We start from the raw sequence: 18754 nt of genomic DNA on the forward strand, positions 1-18754 counted from the left end.
ACTAAAAGGAGCAAAGATTACTTAGATTTTTTCTACATATCTAGTCTTAAACGTTATAAATATGAAATTTTATAGGCATCCAAGATTTTTAAGTTATTCAACGTTAAAGTGAATAAATGGAAGGAAATATACGTGCAGACAACTATTACAATAATAAGGATACTGTAATAACATATATAAGTTATAAAATACATATGGTAATTAAGCTACATAGAATATTCCGCGTTTCACCCAGTAACCGTTGACTGGGTTCAAAAATAGCCTACAGAAAATGGACTCTGATTTATGAAAGTATAATAGGTTATAAAAAGGAAGGGTTGTAAAGAGATAGCTTGAAATTTGGGGTTATCAAAACCAAAGCAAAATATGATCAAAGTAAAAATAAAATAGATAAACCCATAATTTATTATACCATACCTGTTCACACTGAAACACTTATCACAATATTCTGTGGATCTATATTAAAAAAAACTTGTTAAACTTTGTGACATATTTCCATTCTATGGAGGCCAGGTGCGAATGAACACACCATATTTCTTCAAACTGAAACATAATTATCAAAGTATACTCACGAAGATAGATATGAAAAGTCTTTAGTAAAGTTTGTGCCTATTTCCATTCTATGGAGGCCAGGCGCGAACGCAGACCCCACAATTTTATTATACCATCCCTATTTACCTTAAAACATACTTATCAAAGTATTCTTATGTACATCTATATCAAAAACACTTGTAAACGTTTTTTTTTTTAATTTTTAATTTTTTTATTTCCATACTTTGTAGACCAGGCGCGAATACAGACCCCACAATTTTAATGAACAACCGTTCTGCCAGATCAGACATACCCATTCCTGTGTCTCGATACATCCTCTATCATTATATGTAATCAGTTTTTTAAAATAGTCAACCATAGAGGAGCCTATTCGTGACCAGATCGTGACCAGACACACACACACACAGACACGCACACACATTCAACTTTACACACACACATCTCTACTAGTCTGTGGGTTTGTCCGTTCCACTTTTTTTTTAAACTACTGGGTTTATGTGTGATTTTTTATGCACCTTTGTTATAATAAGGTGCAGCGAACTAAGTATAATAGTATTCGTTTGATGCACTATTAGGGATTAATAAGTGTTTATATTTAATGAAAATACGATCCCAAATTTAATAATATTCAACCATTAAATTTTCATGGAGCACTTATTCTTAGTCATTGAAATAATCTCGTAAACGTGCATGTTTATTAAAAGCTTTGTCTGTCCGTCAGTTAGTCACTCAGAATATTTTCATCGTGAATTATTCGATTGGACGAATGTTAAGTCTGGCCGGTATTGCTTTAATACGCAACTATTTACGAGTCAAATTTTGAAACGTTCTACACTAAAGACACAAAAAAAACTCCTTTAGCTTTATCGATTCGTCTGAGTTCTGCCCTCAGGCTAAGAAGTAGACCTTAATTTTCAAACAACACCAGGATAAAAATGATACGAACGTATTGATTTTACATTCCGGTGTCGAAGATGAAAATCGAAAATTTTTCTTAACACAAGCGATGAAATGGAGTTGAAGCTGAGCGATGTCGATTCATTTTATCGAGGTTTATTTAACAAAGGCTTTATAATGAACTCGGGCTCGACTGTCATATGATTTGCAAATAAAAAAATCGTTATTTCTGTCAAATTGGAAGTCATTCTAATAAAAGAGATTATAGAGTAAACTAGACGACCCATAAGCAGCTGAGTTAACGTTGGTACTTCCAACATCTATTTATAAAAGAGGTGCCGTAAATAAGTTTCCAGATTTCTGTTGTACACGCATTTAAAATTGTCGTAGACTCTTGAAAATTCAATAAGTTATTGATATACATCTCATGAGATGAGTGACCAATTTTCATGATTTCATGTACAGGTGGACAGTTACAGGTCGCAGAGATCTTGACACTAACGCTTATGTAATAGTTTGTTTTTTTTTTAATTTCCGTTTGGCAGTTTATATAAGATACAGGCCGCTAATCCGTGCGAGTTTTTATTGCTAGCAGGTATGATATTTAGTTTTGCTTCATAGTGAGTGAGGAAACAATATCACGTCAAGGTTTTTTTTTTTTTATATTTAATCGAATGCCGTCTGACATTCAGGTGTCCATTTCATTATTTTTTTTTTTAAGTGGTTCCTTCAGTGGGACCGGCTCGAAGGTTCTAAATATAGGGAATAAATGTCTTGTAATAGCTCGTTAACCCTAATATCTTCGTAATTCTCTAATAGTTGTGGGAGTCGGCATATTTTTCATAGATATGTCGCTTTCCGAGTCCGGTCTTCTATCGTTTTTGTTAACGATGTGTCCCAAGTGTTTTTTTTTGTTTTGTTTTTTGTTTTTTTTTTGTTTTTGTTTTTGTTTTTTGTTTTTTTCATGAAGAAATCGCATGTTCATTCTTTTGTTTTCAAACGAAAACATTGTATTCTAGAGAATGGACATGTTCTCGATGTTTTTCTCTGGTCACGCTCATTATGGTATTGTCATCCAAATGTGCAATCGACAAAATCAAGGCTGTTCGACAAAGTACCTATAATTTCTTCAAAACTTAAGTAAGACGAGTTCTCGCTGTAAATATCCAACGAAAAGGAACCAGAAATATTGTATGGTCAGTCAAGTACATTCTATGGAAATAATAAGAAAGTAGAGAAACGTCAATCGATCTTTCTTCTGTACGGAATGAACGGTGTGTGAACGAAGAGATAAACCAAAGTAGACATTGTAGTAGGCACGAACAGGTGCTCTGAGTGACACCTTCCCAGATGTGACAGATTACATTATGTGAAAGATAAGGAAAGTCTACAACAAAAATCGAAGATTACACAGAAAAGAGAAGTATATATTGTGTGCATTGAGCAACAATGCGAGGATCTATTTTGGGACCCAAATTATGAAGAAGTACGCCTAGTAGGTATAATCAGGTTGACACACCGGTTCTCGCTGGATCACCGAAGTTAAGCAACGTTGAACCTGGTCAGTACTAAATGGATGACCATTTGGGAGAGTATACTGCACAATCACGTTGACACACCGGTTCTTGCCAGATCACCGAAGTTAAGCAATGTTGAGCCTGGCCAGTACCAGATGGATGACCATTTGGGAAGGCTAGGCGCCATATGTACCTTCTGGGAAGGTTGGGCGTGAGACCAGCATCCTCACCCTGTAAAAAGAACTCCTCGCTACAAAACATTTACAAAAAGTTGTAGATGGCCTATGCCCCTCCGGGGGCTGAAGGGCTATGAATTTCCATGGCAGGTGCTCGTCTTAACTCCAATCTCTGGTCCCCCCTCGCCAATCTTTTACAAAAAACACCCGTCTAGCTGAATCCACTGTCAAAAACTTTCCCCACTCTTTATCTATGCCTAAATCAAAACGTAGATTCCATGAACAAAACTTCTTTCTTAGAATTGCACGCCAGTGGAACTCTGTTCCGTCTGCTTGCTTTCCTCCTGACTACAACTTGGATGTCTTCAAGTCCAACATAAACAAATTCCTGATGAACCGCCCCTTAAGTAGACACTTTAAATATCCACATTAACGTACTGTACTTACAATAATCCTTATCCATGAGTGACTTCCGGGCCTTGATAAGTGGTGAACACCTTGTAAAAAAAAAATTGGGACTTTCAGGTGCTGTATGTGCTCTCCGCTTATCTTGGCATTGTTTCCAGTCGTCCTGGTCTTCTCCTTTCCACTGGACTCAAACAGTGCCGATTCAGGAGAGGTGTGGTTGTTATTGCGCAACCCTTGCCTCACAATTACACGCGCTACTGCCCCTACAGGGGGTATCCTTTGTCTTTCAAGACTGAACGGAAGCATGGATGGACGCTTAGCAGGTATGAGAGAAACCATGGAATCACCAACTATGATTAAATATGATCGTGTGGGCGTGGCTCAGAAACTGAGTAATGAGAGTGGAAAGTAGTATGTTTTGGTTTCGATTTTAGCTGATTCACCCAAGTCATATTTATATATATATACATATATATATATATATATATATATATCTTAGTTTTAAAATCACAAAATATATTAGGTTCCATATAATAATGCATAGAGAATTGTATTTATAATAATAAATACGTAATCTGCATGAATTAAAATATCATATTTAAGCGTACCTTACGAACGCATAACGCCGGGCGGCCTACTAGTATTTATTAAACATCAGGCATACAGCTGATACATCAGCTAACAATGCTCTCCCTTGCAATGATTAAATAATAAGTTTGATAATATTTTCCGTTCTTGTCAAGAATCCCCCCCCCATATATGGTCAATAAAAATAAAAATAAAGAAAAATATGTATGGTGCACATACCTGTGATAAAATTAAAATGTCACATTCCAAAAATTACGTAAATATATCAGATAGTTTTATTCGTATAAAATATCATTTTTAAACGATTGATGGGAATTATTAGTCATTATAACATAAATGTTGCAAATTTGAATTATTTAGTTATACGCTTTGTTTCTTCTAGATTGTTTTTTTTATAAAATGGCCGACAAAACATCCGTTCTTCGGTTACTCATAAAATTATTATTTTTTATTTTAAACTAAAACTACTTGATCAATTTACGTCGTATTTATATTATATTTCCTTTTCTTCACGTGTATGTACATTATACAGGGTTTTTTTCAATTGTTCCATTTTAATATGAGGAGGGGAGGGTTCTGAACAAGCACCTTATTTTTAAATAGGTTTTAAAGACATTTCTCCTCATCAAAACCAAAAATATGTCTTACATTTAATGAATCTTGAACCATTTAATGTAAAAATAAATTCATACAAAATACAGTTAATATGAAGGAGTTTCTCCGTATGAATTAATGTTACATTTTAAGGGCCCTACATCGGTGGCGATTAAGTTAGCTAGTGTGAATTTTGACAAGGATCACACTGGGATAAGCCCGATCTATAAAACAGAATGGTTTCCGAGTTTGTATGATAGATGAGTTGCAGGATAATGGCAGCAGACCAAACGGTAGACAAAAGAGAGTTAAACGATGACGTATGACGTCACGTTTTCAAGTTGAAGAAAAATTAGTTTCCAGATGAGTGTCGGTGGAAGGTTTTTAGTTCTCTCCTACTGTAAGACACTATAGTGAGAAAGTGGGATTAATCAATGTTCTCAAGGAGGGGAACTCTGACCTACAAAAAGTGCCCGGGCAGCCTCATCGGCATTCAAAGAGAGAAGGCAAAGCCTGGGAGGGTGGACCTGACCTTCTAGAACTGCACAGGAACAGCATTACACCACAATTATATGGATTAGATTTTTATAGGAATTCTCTAATATCTGTTAATTTTATCCTTCTCAGTGGAAACTATGTGAAAGGGACACGGTACATGATGTAGAAAACTGACAATCCAAGAAGAATGTTACCTCGATGTCTGTCCGGCTCCGTCATTCATTTCATTAAGTTAGAAAATTGAGTTTACCCATAAATAATTTATAAAATAACGTTAGTCTCATCCTCCTAAAAAAAACTCAGCGAAAGTCTCTCCTTGCGTCTTTCATGCATGCAACGGTTTATTCCTCTTACTTCAACGGCAACTCATGAAACGCGTATTAGCTAGGATATGTGTTGACTGTAGTGTCGAATAAGCTACACAATAGTGTAACGTCAGAGTGTTTTGAGTATGTAGGTATTAAGATGATATGGCCGTGTCCAAAGCAATATGGATTCAATATGAACGTGTCCAAATGAAAGTGTTTTCGAGATTGAAAAAAATTCCATCTGGACACCTTAGTTTATGAACTAGTACAAATGATAGAGTCTTGAATAATAACGTGTCCAGATTAAGCCGATTTAAATATCTACGTTTAAGGATTCAAATGTGTAAAATATGAACGCGTTAAGATGAATATGAATCGAATATAAAACTGTCAAGATTATCTTGAATATGAACGTTTAGATAAAATAAACATCAATACCCAGTTCAGATGAAAGCGTCCTGAATCATAGCATGTCCAGATAAAAACGCTGTTCATTTGAACGTGTCAAGATCAATTCTTTTAATATTGGTGTGTCATAATAGAAGTGGCTTGATCCAGTTTTGTTGAAAATAAATCGAATATAAACTTGTCAAGATCAAATTATTTGGAATATGAACATGTGTGACAGTGCACGTATGAGCGCGTAGAAAAATATCAGCAACAGCTGTAAGATAGCTGACTTGCGAGGATATTAGCAGCAGTAGTCGAAAAAAGCCATATTTGCACGTTAGAAAGCGTGCGCAAGCTGGGATGTCAAGGAAAAGAATAAAGGACACCACGTGGTTGAAGGAAAAAGTCAACGCCGAATGAGACGGGCGTGTACATTGAAGGTGAGAATTGGCAGGCTGTACCTAGCTTGCGGTCGGAAGATAAAGAAATGTGCCTAAATGAAATGGACATATGACAGCGAGAGACTTTTATGCTGGCATCAAGACGGGGAGATGAAAAACGGTAATAAACGACTTATGTTAAAAAAGAAAGAAAAGCCGAATCAGATTTATTTATGTTTGTTTGTTTGTTTCAGACGGCGTGGGGGTGCGAGAAGTTTGAATTTTAATAAATACGGTTCGAGCGTAATGGTCACCTTACACATGTTCAGAGCAAAGGCATTTCAGTATAAAGCTGATGAGATCTAAACGTTGTTGGTTTGAACGTCTCAGGATCAATTCTTTAATATTGACGTGGAACGATAGAAGTCGCTTGAATTTAGACTCGTTATGACAAAAGTTGAAAATGAATATGCTCAACTAAAGCAGTCTCGTAGTTGTAGGCGTAAACAAACCATTTTAACCAAAATATCTCTCTTGGGCAGTCCGTCAATTTCGATGATGACGCGGAGGTCGGTTAGTGTCCGTGTCGAAGGTGCGATGTGAGTTTGATAGGAGCTCTAAAACCCCTGCCACCCGGGACACGGTGTCAAGCAAGGCTGTGTCCTCGCGCCAACTCTGTTTACAATCTTCCTTACTGCTGTCCTGAAAAGCATGCCCGAAGAACTCGGTGATCTCTACATCCGAACCAGAAGTGATGTTGACCTTTTCAACCTCAGACGCTTGCAAGCAAACACTAGGACACATGAGTTAGTGATCAATGAACTACTCTTTGCTGATGATTCAGCACTTGTGACCCACAGCCTCCAGGCAATGCAAGATTTAGTGATAGCATTTACCGAGGCATCCAAGACATTTGGACTGACAATTAACCAAAATATACGAAATACATAATTGACCTGGACGTTATCCTATGAATTTTGGTCATTATTTCACTTAGCAAAATACGACAAATGCAAGTAAATTCCTATGCTCAGTACAGACCAAATATAATGAAGATGGCGAAATATATCAATAAGTAAAAATACTTGTGATTGAGAAAAAGAAAAGCAACCCCTCTGATAAAATGCTGTCACCATTCGTAACAATATTAAAAGCGTGGAAGAGACTTATCTCCAATTTCTGGATGATTTTGTGTGGTGAGTATGGTCCGGTTGCGGGCAAAAAAAGAAAAGCAAAATGGCAGATCCCATCTGCCCAGATACTGACAGGTCTCGTAAAGTAACGTGAAATCTCGTTAGTAACGTGCAACTAAAATGTTTTGATTGGACTTTTACGAACACACGGATCATCATCGAAAGATTTCAACAATCACACATCGTTTTTAATATGAATAGGTTGTTACGTTATAATAGTTAATCTAACATTTCTACAATTAGCAGGAAGTATTGTGTAGGTACTTACATGGCAAACAGGAAGTGGTGATTCGTATAATGTAATAGAAAATCTCATTATCGTTAGAAGACCATCCGTGTTTGACTTGAGATAATAATGTGGTCATTGGCTGAAATAGAAGAAAATAACAGACAATGAAGCCAAAATTCGGAAATCAATATGTAGGAGGAAACCAATTTACAACAAGTACAATTTTTTAATATAAACTGTGTCAATCGCTTTATTGCAGATTAGTAAATATCAATATTTTACTAATCTGCAATATACAATATATATACATGTATATATCTATATACACACATATATATATAGTAATTTATAAAATATATGAGGCGATTAAGCTACACTGAATATTCCGCGTTTCATCCACTCTAGGATTCTTCAGGCTTATGCGCCAATTTTGTGGTTGTCTGTCGTTTATATATATATATATATATATATATATATATATATATATATATATACATACATACTGTGTCAATCGCTTTAGTGCAGATTTGTAAAATATTAATATTTCACTAAATATTCGTCACCACAAAATATAAATGTTATCATCAAACGACTGCTTTAGGGTTAGTTATTTCCTACAATTTTATTCAAATTCATGCGATAGTCACGAAGATATGAAATTTTATTATTTATTAATCAATTCCCACTGAACATAGCTCTATTGTAGGTCTCTTAAAATATTGCACTAGGGCAAAAGTATACTGTTTTATCCTGCGAATATTACTTTTTATTATATTTTTTTGTCAAAGAATAATAAACAAAAGCATATCCTAGGTTTGAATGTCATATAAATTAATTATTTATTAGCATATCCACCATTTTTTAAATAACTTAAAACAGCCTTTTCCCCCCAAAGAAGTCAATTGTTTGATCTTAAAGGGAGTTATTATTGCTCTAGCAACATCAACTATGTTCCTCCACAAGGCATCTTTTGAAGTAAATTGCTCTCCGCCCTCATAAACTCCTTTTTTTTAATATTGACCTGAGATATTCAATGGGGGTAAGGTCTGGAGAACACGGTGGTAAGGTCATGAGAGTTTTCCCAACGAATCCCATAGATTCAAGGAAGGCTGCAGTTGCTCCAAGCAGAATGGGATGGTACATTGTGATGTATAAAAATCATCTGAGAGCGACGTGACAATGGTAGGTGATCTGGTCATGTCGACAAATGATTATCCAAAACGGCCGTGTACGCATTGCTGGCAAGCATTACAGCCTATAGCACACGGCATGGTCCAACCAACTTATCCCCTATGATTCCCCCCCAAAAAAATCTTGATGCCTCCACCTCCTTGTTGGCGATTAACTCTGTAACGGGTCGGAGTTCCGTTCGGGTTTCAAACGTCGGTCCATCTATCCGTACCGTCATGACTAACATTGGCTGCATTCCTAAACAAGACGTGTTGGAAATCCATTTTCATGTAATTCTGTGTCCAAGCCATTCGTTTTTCCCTATGTTGTTTGCTCAATGGAGGCCTTGAAAGAGGTTTGATGTTCCTTGCAGTCTCATTCAACACATTGTATTCGGCCCACCTGGATCTTGGGGGGATTTTAGCTTTTTCAAACACGGAGGCACTGGTGCTGTTTGTGTTTCGGTTGACTTCCCTACGAATTTTCCGAATATCATGATCTGAAAAGTTTCTCCTGGTGCCCTTACTTTTTTGGATTTGGTGTTGAGGTTGTTAAAAAATGAGGCGTTCTTAGATCATTTCCAGTTCCGTGGCTAAATATTTTTGATGGGCAATCCTTCTGCGAGTCCAGCAATTACCCTTTACTTTTCGATAACCTTTAATCGCCTGATTTTTTGGCACTTTAAGAGATCTGAAATAAGGCGATAGGCAGTATAATATCCTTGAGAATAAATAAAATGTCATAACTTCGTGAATATCGCATGGATTTGAATAACATTTTGGGAAATAACTAACCTTAAAGCAGTCCTTTCATTTTTTTGTGGCGTATATTTAGTGAAATATTGATATTTTACTAATCTGCAATAAAGCGATTGATACAGTATAATATATATATATATATATATATATATATATATATATATATATATATACGTTAAATTAAAAATAAAAATACATATATACAACGGACCATATACGCAGACATATATATATATATATATATATATATATATATATATATATACGTTGAAGAACAAATAAAAAACATGTACAGCTGACCCTATATATATATATATATACACACACACATATATATATATATATATATATATATATATATATATATATTCGTACGCTGTTTATATAGTCAATAAACGGACTTTTTGGACTAACATAATGATCGTTTGTTCATAGCCGCAAAATATTCAAATAATTTATAGCTCTAGTATTGAACTATTGAGCTATTTAAAGGAACTTTGTTGCGAATGTAGACATCTTTCTGGATTACGCATCCACACGTACACACATACATATTTCACGAACGTGTTAAAATTAGGTCACCTGTTAACTCAATACATGAACAAAATTTATTCGGTATACTAATACTAAAAAAAAAAGAAAAAAACCTAACATCGGACGTTTGTTTAAAAGGATCACAATCTCTAGCGCATTCGAACAACGTAGAGAGAGAAAAATGAGGACGAATAAGAACAACAAAAAACACTAATACGTGGACATTAGCGTTTAGAGAGTCGGTGATGCCTAAAGTAGAACGCAAATGTGAGAGACGCCGACAGAACGAGAAACGAAAACAAGAAAAAAATAGGAAGAAAAAATTGCACGGTACACGGCGTTGGAATCGGCGATTGCTGTTGAACTGAAGAACACGTGGTCGTACATCTGATCTTGCAGCGTGGGACTTTTTACTTTCTCCAAGCTTGTGGGGACCTTTGAGGAGTACGTTTGAAAGCTACGTCGGTCATTAAAATGCCGTAATGATAAAGACAGAATAATAGTACTTATTCAAGACATATTCTTAGCAGCGGAAGATAAGATAATACATTAGACTTTCGGTGGGTTACAATAAAGAATTCCTACTTTGTCGCCTAAATGTAAAATATATATTGTTAAACAAGTCCCAATACTTTTCAGACACTGCTCATGTAATATGTGTTTAAATTGTGCGTATGTGTTATTTCGTATATCTATATAAAGGTTTAGCTTTCTATTTTCCGTACTTGTTAAACAGTGCTCAACACCTGATTAGAGCTAGGTAGTTAGCTGTAAAAATATATATGCCAATTAAGCTACACAGGATTTTTCTGCGTTTCATCCTCGCGAGAGTTAGTCAGGCTATGGAAACGATGTTATTGCGTGTTGTCATATTTACTTAGTGCTGTGTTTTCTAGTTAATCAATCGGATATTTTGTTATTCACACGCCTATTCATTGCAGCCAATAGCCGTGCATTTATTAGGCAGATTCACTTGATCTCTAATTCACCTCCATCTTTGTTCGTTTATAGAAGGAGGAGAGAGCTCCTTTTTGTTTGTGTTAGCCGTCGACTAGTTTCAATATGTGTGTTTGCATTTACAAATTAGTTTATTGTTAGTTTATTATTTAGTTAATTATTATTTAGTTAATAAGTCACTTTGACTCATTAATTATTAAATGCGTAGTAATTTTTATGTAAAGTTTATTTTACATGTGTTTGCTATTTCCTTTCTGTAGTTTAATACATTTGGGGGATACTTTAAAATTTAGTATTGTTAATTTCTCTCTCTCTTTCTTTCTCACACACACACATACGTGGACGTTAGCGTTTAGAGAGTCGGTGATGCCTAAAGTAGAGCGCAAATGTGAGAGACGCCGACACGACAGAACGAGAAACGAAAACAAGAAAAAATTAGGAAGAAAAAAATGCACGATACACGGCGTTGGAATCGGCGATTGCTGTTGAACACGTGGTCGTATACCTGATCTTGCAGCGTGAGACTTTTTACTTTCTCCAAGCTTGTGGGGACCTTTGAGGAGTACGTTTGGAAGCTACGCCGGTCATTAAAATGCCGTAATGATAAAGACAGAATAATAGTACTTATTCAAGCCAGATTCTTAGCAGTGGAAGATAAGATAATACATTAGACTTTCGGTGGGTTACAATAAAGAATTCCTACTTTGTCGCCTGAATGTAAAATATATATTGTTAAACAAGTCCCAATACTTTTCAGACACTGCTCATGTAATATGTGTTTCTCTCTCTCTTTCTCTCTCACACACACATTATATATATATATATATATATATATATATATATATATATATATATATATTCAATCACATTACTTAATATTGAATTAGCTCTAGGATATTTACCTATCGAGCTTATTATATATCTAAATTACAACGAGCACTTTCTCTTTCCTGTATTTTAATTAAACTAGTAATTTCACTGTTACATTGAAATACACTCAGCTCTTTAGACTATTGTTCTAATCTCCTTTAAATTATATATATATATATATATATATATATATATATATATATATATATATATATATAAACATTTCCAACCACTAAAATGTTTACAATGCGAGCTATTTCGGACCACCTCTACGGAATTGTTTGTAACAGTTTAAAACATATCAAAACACCGGGCGTCATCTCTCATGATGTTCTGTATTTGTCATATCTCACTTCCGGGTGTTAATTTTGCGAATACCTACTTTATCTAATTTAATTTATTTTATTTTAAATAGAATGAGTTTTAGGCTGGATCACGTTTCCCAAAACTGTAAATTTATGTTTTGAAAACATTTAAGAATTGTAAAGATTAAACAAGGGAATACTTGTCACACTTAATTCAAGAAATGTTGATATTTCTAAAGGTTTAAATTAGTATTGGAAAAAAAAAGCTTAACTTCCTCCTCAAAAAAGAAGACAATCGACAGTTTTATGTTTATTACAAAACAGTCGTTTGCTTAAGGTTTTACTTTAAGATATGAGGCGTACTTGTTCAAAGCAGTACATTAAGTGCAAAATGAACTTTATACAGTTAATTATGAAAAATGAACTTTATACAGTTAATTATGAAAATAGTTAAATGATATGTTAATAGATTTAGGTATACGTAGCTATAAAGATAAGAATTTAGAAATCCAAAACAATAATTTAGGTAGGTGACCAGAGGTCACGTTAAGGAGACGTGCCTTTAATCAGCTCCATCACCAGAATTTACAGGTCCAATGATTAGAGCAGAGAGTTTGGGTTTTGTCACCAAGGGGTGCGAACGTGCTCCATGAAAGCCGGAAAGCGGTACTAGACAAAAAGCAAGCATGTAGAAACGTAAACAGACTCCAGTGTAACACTGAGGCATCCGAAACAGAATGTCAACATCAATATATAACATATGAAAGAATCCGCTGTGGAATTTCCAAAGATCCCGCTAGTTTTCAGGGTTTTTTTTTTAATTATTCACCTAAAATCAAACCCTGTAAAATATGACATCTGAATGTCTAGCTTGTCATGGTTGACAATGAGTGACATCCCATGTTCTTAAACATTTTTTAACCCCTAAAAAAACATATTGCAACTTAGACGTAAAGGGTTGTTATTGGGGTCCGGGCTAACAGCAAACTGTGTGGAGCGGGGCAGCTATATGTCAGTTAACCTTACATTTAAACTTTTGCAAATTATAACAGAAGCAGGAAAGAGGGGGGAATTCCAAAGTCTGGCAGTCCGACGAGGGAAAACTATTTTTAAAAAATCTTTCTGAAATCTAGAGAACTCAACAGTGAAGGATGGGATTTTGCTGCTTCTCGGGATCGTCGGCTATATGTACGTCGAAGGGGGATGATATCAGTTCATCAGAGCACAGTCTATTAAAGCACTTGTAAAACAGGCACAAGGATACACCATTGTGGCGATGGGGCAGTGGTTGGGGCTGGGAGATTAATGGATGAAGTCATAATTTTTAGTAAGCGGAAGTTGGCGTAACCATGAGACTTCCTGAAAAGAATGGAGGTCTTCGTCTTTTCAGCTGACAAGTTAAGCAGATGGACGCAAAACGCGACCGTTCCCCGAGGAGCTCCATTAAGAGTGTCTGCCTCTCTCTCTCTCTCTCTCTCTCTCTCTCTCTCTCTCTCTCTCTCTCTCTCTCTCTCTTTCTATCTATATATCTTTCTATCTATATATCTTGCTATCTATATATCTTTCTATTTATCTCTGATGATTTGTGTCGATGTCTCACCTTCTTCTATTTGAGATGTTCGGTGAAGTACTTCTCCGTTTTAATTGGTCGGCTGCTTCAGAACTGTGTTCAAGCTCACAGCCTTCCTTTCATACTTCAGGCCATGCAAATTTGTGAATACCAAGTGGGTCACTTTCCAGAGGTCAAGTCACTATTAAAGAGATCTTTGGGGCACACATACTCTCTCTCTCTCTCTCTCTCTCTCTCTCTCTCTCAGACACACACACACGCACACACGTAATACACACAGACACAAATGTATTCGCATTTATACGAACGTACAAAGGCTAATATACACACTCACTAATGTTTGTTCCACATTTTGGAGACTACGTCGATGGCGATCAAGTTAGCTAGTATGGAGTTTGACAAGTTTCAAACCGAGTTCATGATAATAAGCCAGATCTGCAAAGAGAATCGTTCCCAGAAATTAGTACCTAAGATAAAAAGTACCAGATCAAAGGCATTAAACAAAATAGAATCATATGACTAATGACGTCACGTTTTTCGAGTTAGGAAAAACAAATGTTTTGCAAATCAGTCTCTCCGTGAAAGTCATACGATTTCATTCCTTGGAAGACATATTTAATTTTTTTTTTGGAATTCCACGAGAATATAGTAAAGAAAATACTTTCTATTGTGAGCAATTGGATTTGTTTCTTATGGATGGCCTACATAATTTGGGGTGGGGGGTTCTTGCTTTGCTTTATATTATATTATTATATATATAGAAAGAGAGAGAGACAAGGAGAGAGAAACAGTGTGAGAGAGAGAAAGAGAGGGAGAGAGATGGAAAGGAACAAACAAAGTCACATATCCATCAAAGTTTCGTCTTCATTGTAAGACTTCTTCTGGATGAAAACGTCTTATAATAAAGCCTAAACGTTGATGTACGTTTGTTCCTTGTTGGTCACCCGACAAAAGGATTATGGATATGTAAATTCACCCTTGCCCGTTCGTCCGTTCGTCTGTCCGCACTTCGTCAATAACTACGCCTTGGAATTTTTTTAGGAAATTTTGCACAAATATTAAACAGGATATGATTAAATTAGTAACAGAACGGATTTTCCGGGAAATCTTCGGTTATCCCCTAGGGGTGCCTTTCGGGTTAAAACGGCTAAAATTGACACTGTGTGCTTATTATAAAAAATTGATGCCTTGGATTTTTATAAAACTTTCTGCAAAGTTGTAACTAACTGATTTCTATATAATTTTTTTTGTTTATACTTCGCTATAACTCTTTGGTGTGCCCCCCGGGGGGTCTTTAGAGCTAATAAAAACACATCATTTTTTTGGACTATTTTACCATATTTTTCAAAAAAATTCTGTTTGTCTCTTTAGCAGTTTTGCATGGTGCTGAACTGAAATTTAAATATATTGAGGCCTTGGGGACTTTGGGGGCTAAATGGGGGTGGGCAAATGATGGACTTAGTAATTTCTTTTTTTGAACCCTTTATATAAAATTTTAAATGTTTAGACTCAAAATTAGCTGAATAATTTGCTAGAGACTACGAAGTTCATTTGAACTTTGACCCCATTGGCAGCCAAATTATCGGTCAAGAACCGCTTAAAAAGCCTAGCCGTTTGTCTGAACACACTTTATGTAAAATTTCAAATGTTTAGACCAAAAATTGGCTGAGTAATTTGGTACAGACCGCAGAGGCCAATTATTTTTTTTATTTAACCCCAATTTGAAACTCTTAACATTTATTAGTTTGGGCTCAGATCTACATCTAAAATTACAAGTGTTTAAAGTCAAAATTGAGTTTGGTAGAGTTTTCAAAGGTCATTTAGTTGAAGTTTGACCCTTTTAGAGCCCCATTTCTGTCCTAAAACCGATTACACAGATTTTGCCAAATCCTAATACCCCTTATGTCAAATCTTCAGTCTATAGACTGAAAATTGACAGAGTAGTTTACTAGGGAAATGTACACATACAGACACACACACAGACAATATCACATATATATATACACACATGCATATATATACATACACACACATATATACATACACACACACACACACATATATATATATGTATATATATATATATATATATATATATATATATATATATATATATATATTCATACACACACACATCACACATATTATATACACAGAGCTAGGAATAGAGGGTTTTTGATTGGGACAAACTGGCAGCCTACTGGAAGTGGTCTGTTGTGTTGATTTTTGTTCTATCTGAATTTTACCTTTTACATCGCTAACAATTTTTCACTTAGTGAACTTTTTTTTTTATCAGTCCAGGGAATAAATATTTAATATTGACACCGATTATTTTCTGTTTACGAAACAGATCTGTAAAATATACCGAATTTTTTTATCTTCGAAAACAATGATTGCAATGACGAATAAAATTTTTACTGTGGACATATATATATAAAATGGGTTGAGAAATTCCAACGAGAGAAGGATGTATATTTAAATAAGGGGGTGGTCACCCACAATGTGGGTGACCACCCCCCTATTTGAATATATATATATATATATATATGTATATATATATATGTGTGTATATATATATGTATATGTCAGGTCATGTCATATGCTACTGGTACCATGTAACCCAGTACTACCTGCCTCATGGTCGGGTCACCGGCGACTAAACTGGTTCCCCCACCAGACTTGTTTGGTGAGGAGGGCGGCTAGTCTCCCTGAAGGATTTAAAACAAGACCTTCCAAAGAGCGAATGAACTCTTTTTCTGGGTCAACGGCCAACTAGCACCGTGTATATTTGTGTGTGTGTGTGTGTGTGTGTGTATGTGTATTGGGGTGGGGAGGGCTCCCGTAAGCCGTGGTGAAGGCAACCTTTCAAGGAGAAGCAAATCTCTAATTTAAAAAACCATAAAGCGGAAGACCAGTACCCGTATTAAGCTGGTCTGCAGTTTAATTTGTTGCTGGCTATCTTGCTCTTGCTTGTTGCTGGATCTCAACATTTTGAACCGAGAGAGAGACTTAGCTGTCGTACAAAGCTAATACTCTGTAACATCATATTTGTATAGATACTCCCTCAGACATTTGGAATCATGGATTTTAAATGTCTGAGGGAGTGGCACTCGTCTGACAAGACGTTGCAATCATCATATATATATATATATATATATATATACGTGTGAATGTATGTATATATGAAGATAAAATATTGGTCATTAAAGACATGTGTATCGACTTTTGAAGTGTACATAAACTTAGCGAGGACATCAATCTAGAAGTTTGAATCTTGGAACTCGGTTAAAAGTTAACACAATTGAATCTATTAAGTTTTTTTTTTTAGGCGCTATACCCAACCACTTCCGTTAACGTAGTTGTTGTATTCCTGAGTAGTTTTACTTGTGGGTTGGAATTTTATATAGATAGATATATATATACATACATACATACATACATACATATATATATATATATATATATATATATATATATATATATATATATATATATATATATGAAATAAAATGGAGGTGGAAGGACCTGGATACTCAACGTTTCGCCCGATTTATGCGGGCTTCTTCAAGAGGGATGGTCATTGACGAGAGAGTCGGAGGATTGGGGCTATATATAATGATGGGGGAGAGCAGCGTGTTTTCCTTATGTAAATTAGATGTCATATATACATGTATATACATTTTATGAGAGAAGAACTAATTATAGTAAACTAGTGTAGTGGATTACGTCTAAAAGATAAAATATCGTAGAGATTAAAAATTGTGTTTGGAAATATAGCGGTGATAGATTAAATAAATAAAATGACACGAGATTACGAAAGAATTTTTTTTTTTTTTTTTTTTTTTTTAAATTAGAAATAATTGAATTGGGATAAAATAGCGCAGTAACTTAAAAGATGGTATCTAAAAATAAGAATAGGAGGTGATAAAATGGAGTCTAAAAATAGATAATGATAAAATACAGTAAATAAGTAAAATAAAAATAAAATTAAGTGAAATTACGAATTTTTTTTTTTTTTTTTTTTTTTTTTTCGCGTTTAACCGGTGTCTAAGTTGTTTTCTTTGATAATTATTTTCGACAGAAAGGGAGCAACGTGGAAAAAACCTTTTCTTTGCTTAATTATTTTGCTGGAATGGGAGATTATAGCTGACTCAATTAAACGTCGTGTGGATCTGTTATGTATGTGTTTAAGGAAAGTTGCCTTGTTAAAATCAAAATGGTGGTCGTTTTCCATGATGTGACAAAATATGGCGTTGAGTGTATTGTTGTTTTTTACATCTCTTTTGTGTTCATATATTCTTTTATTTAAATTACGTTGAGTTTCTCCTACGTATATTTTTCCACAATCAAGGCAGGGTATGGAATATATTCCGGCTTTGGTGTTAATGTTGGTGCTAGTTATAATTTTACGTGTTAGATCCCTAATTGTTAAAGAGTTTAGTTTTGTTATTTGAATGCCTGTCTTATTTAGGTTCTTATATATTGTGTCGTTGTTTTTATTAGTTGGTAATGTTAATTGTCTGTTGTGTATCTGGCTATTTAAGGAATGGTCTCGGTTTCGGTTATGGTAAATTTTTAGTGCTTTTCTTTTTGTATTTGCCAAAATATGTTGAGGGTATTGCAAGTTCATGAATGTACGTTCGATATACTCAAATTCTTCCACGATGTATTCTTCACTACATATTCTCAGGGCCCTAAGAAAAAATCCTATTAGAATACCTCTTTTTACTTTATCATCGTGATGAGAGTAAAAGTGTATGTAATCATTTTTATTCGTGACTTTCCGATGGACTTTAAAACTTAGATGATCATTGTTATTTATGATGTTGATGTCCAGAAAAGGTATGGAGTTGTTATTTT

At 35.0% G+C, this 18754-nt stretch overlaps 1 protein-coding gene across 2 annotated transcripts in view; it reads right to left on the bottom strand.

Annotated features, from left to right (window-relative positions):
• The window catches only part of LOC145291945 (uncharacterized), a 1383621-nt gene that overhangs the window by 1002701 nt on the left and 362166 nt on the right, over nucleotides 1-18754 (bottom strand). For both annotated transcript variants that reach the window (XM_080137871.1, XM_080137870.1), the window contains exon 3: nucleotides 7770-7869. In XM_080137871.1, coding sequence (XP_079993997.1) covers nucleotides 7770-7869 — 100 coding nt within the window. The remainder of the gene's footprint in view (nucleotides 1-7769; nucleotides 7870-18754) is intronic.

The sequence above is a fragment of the Euprymna scolopes genome, chromosome 13 (assembly GCF_053919585.1).
Source record: "Euprymna scolopes isolate OS-2025 chromosome 13, ASM5391958v1, whole genome shotgun sequence".
NCBI lineage: Eukaryota > Metazoa > Mollusca > Cephalopoda > Sepiida > Sepiolidae > Euprymna > Euprymna scolopes.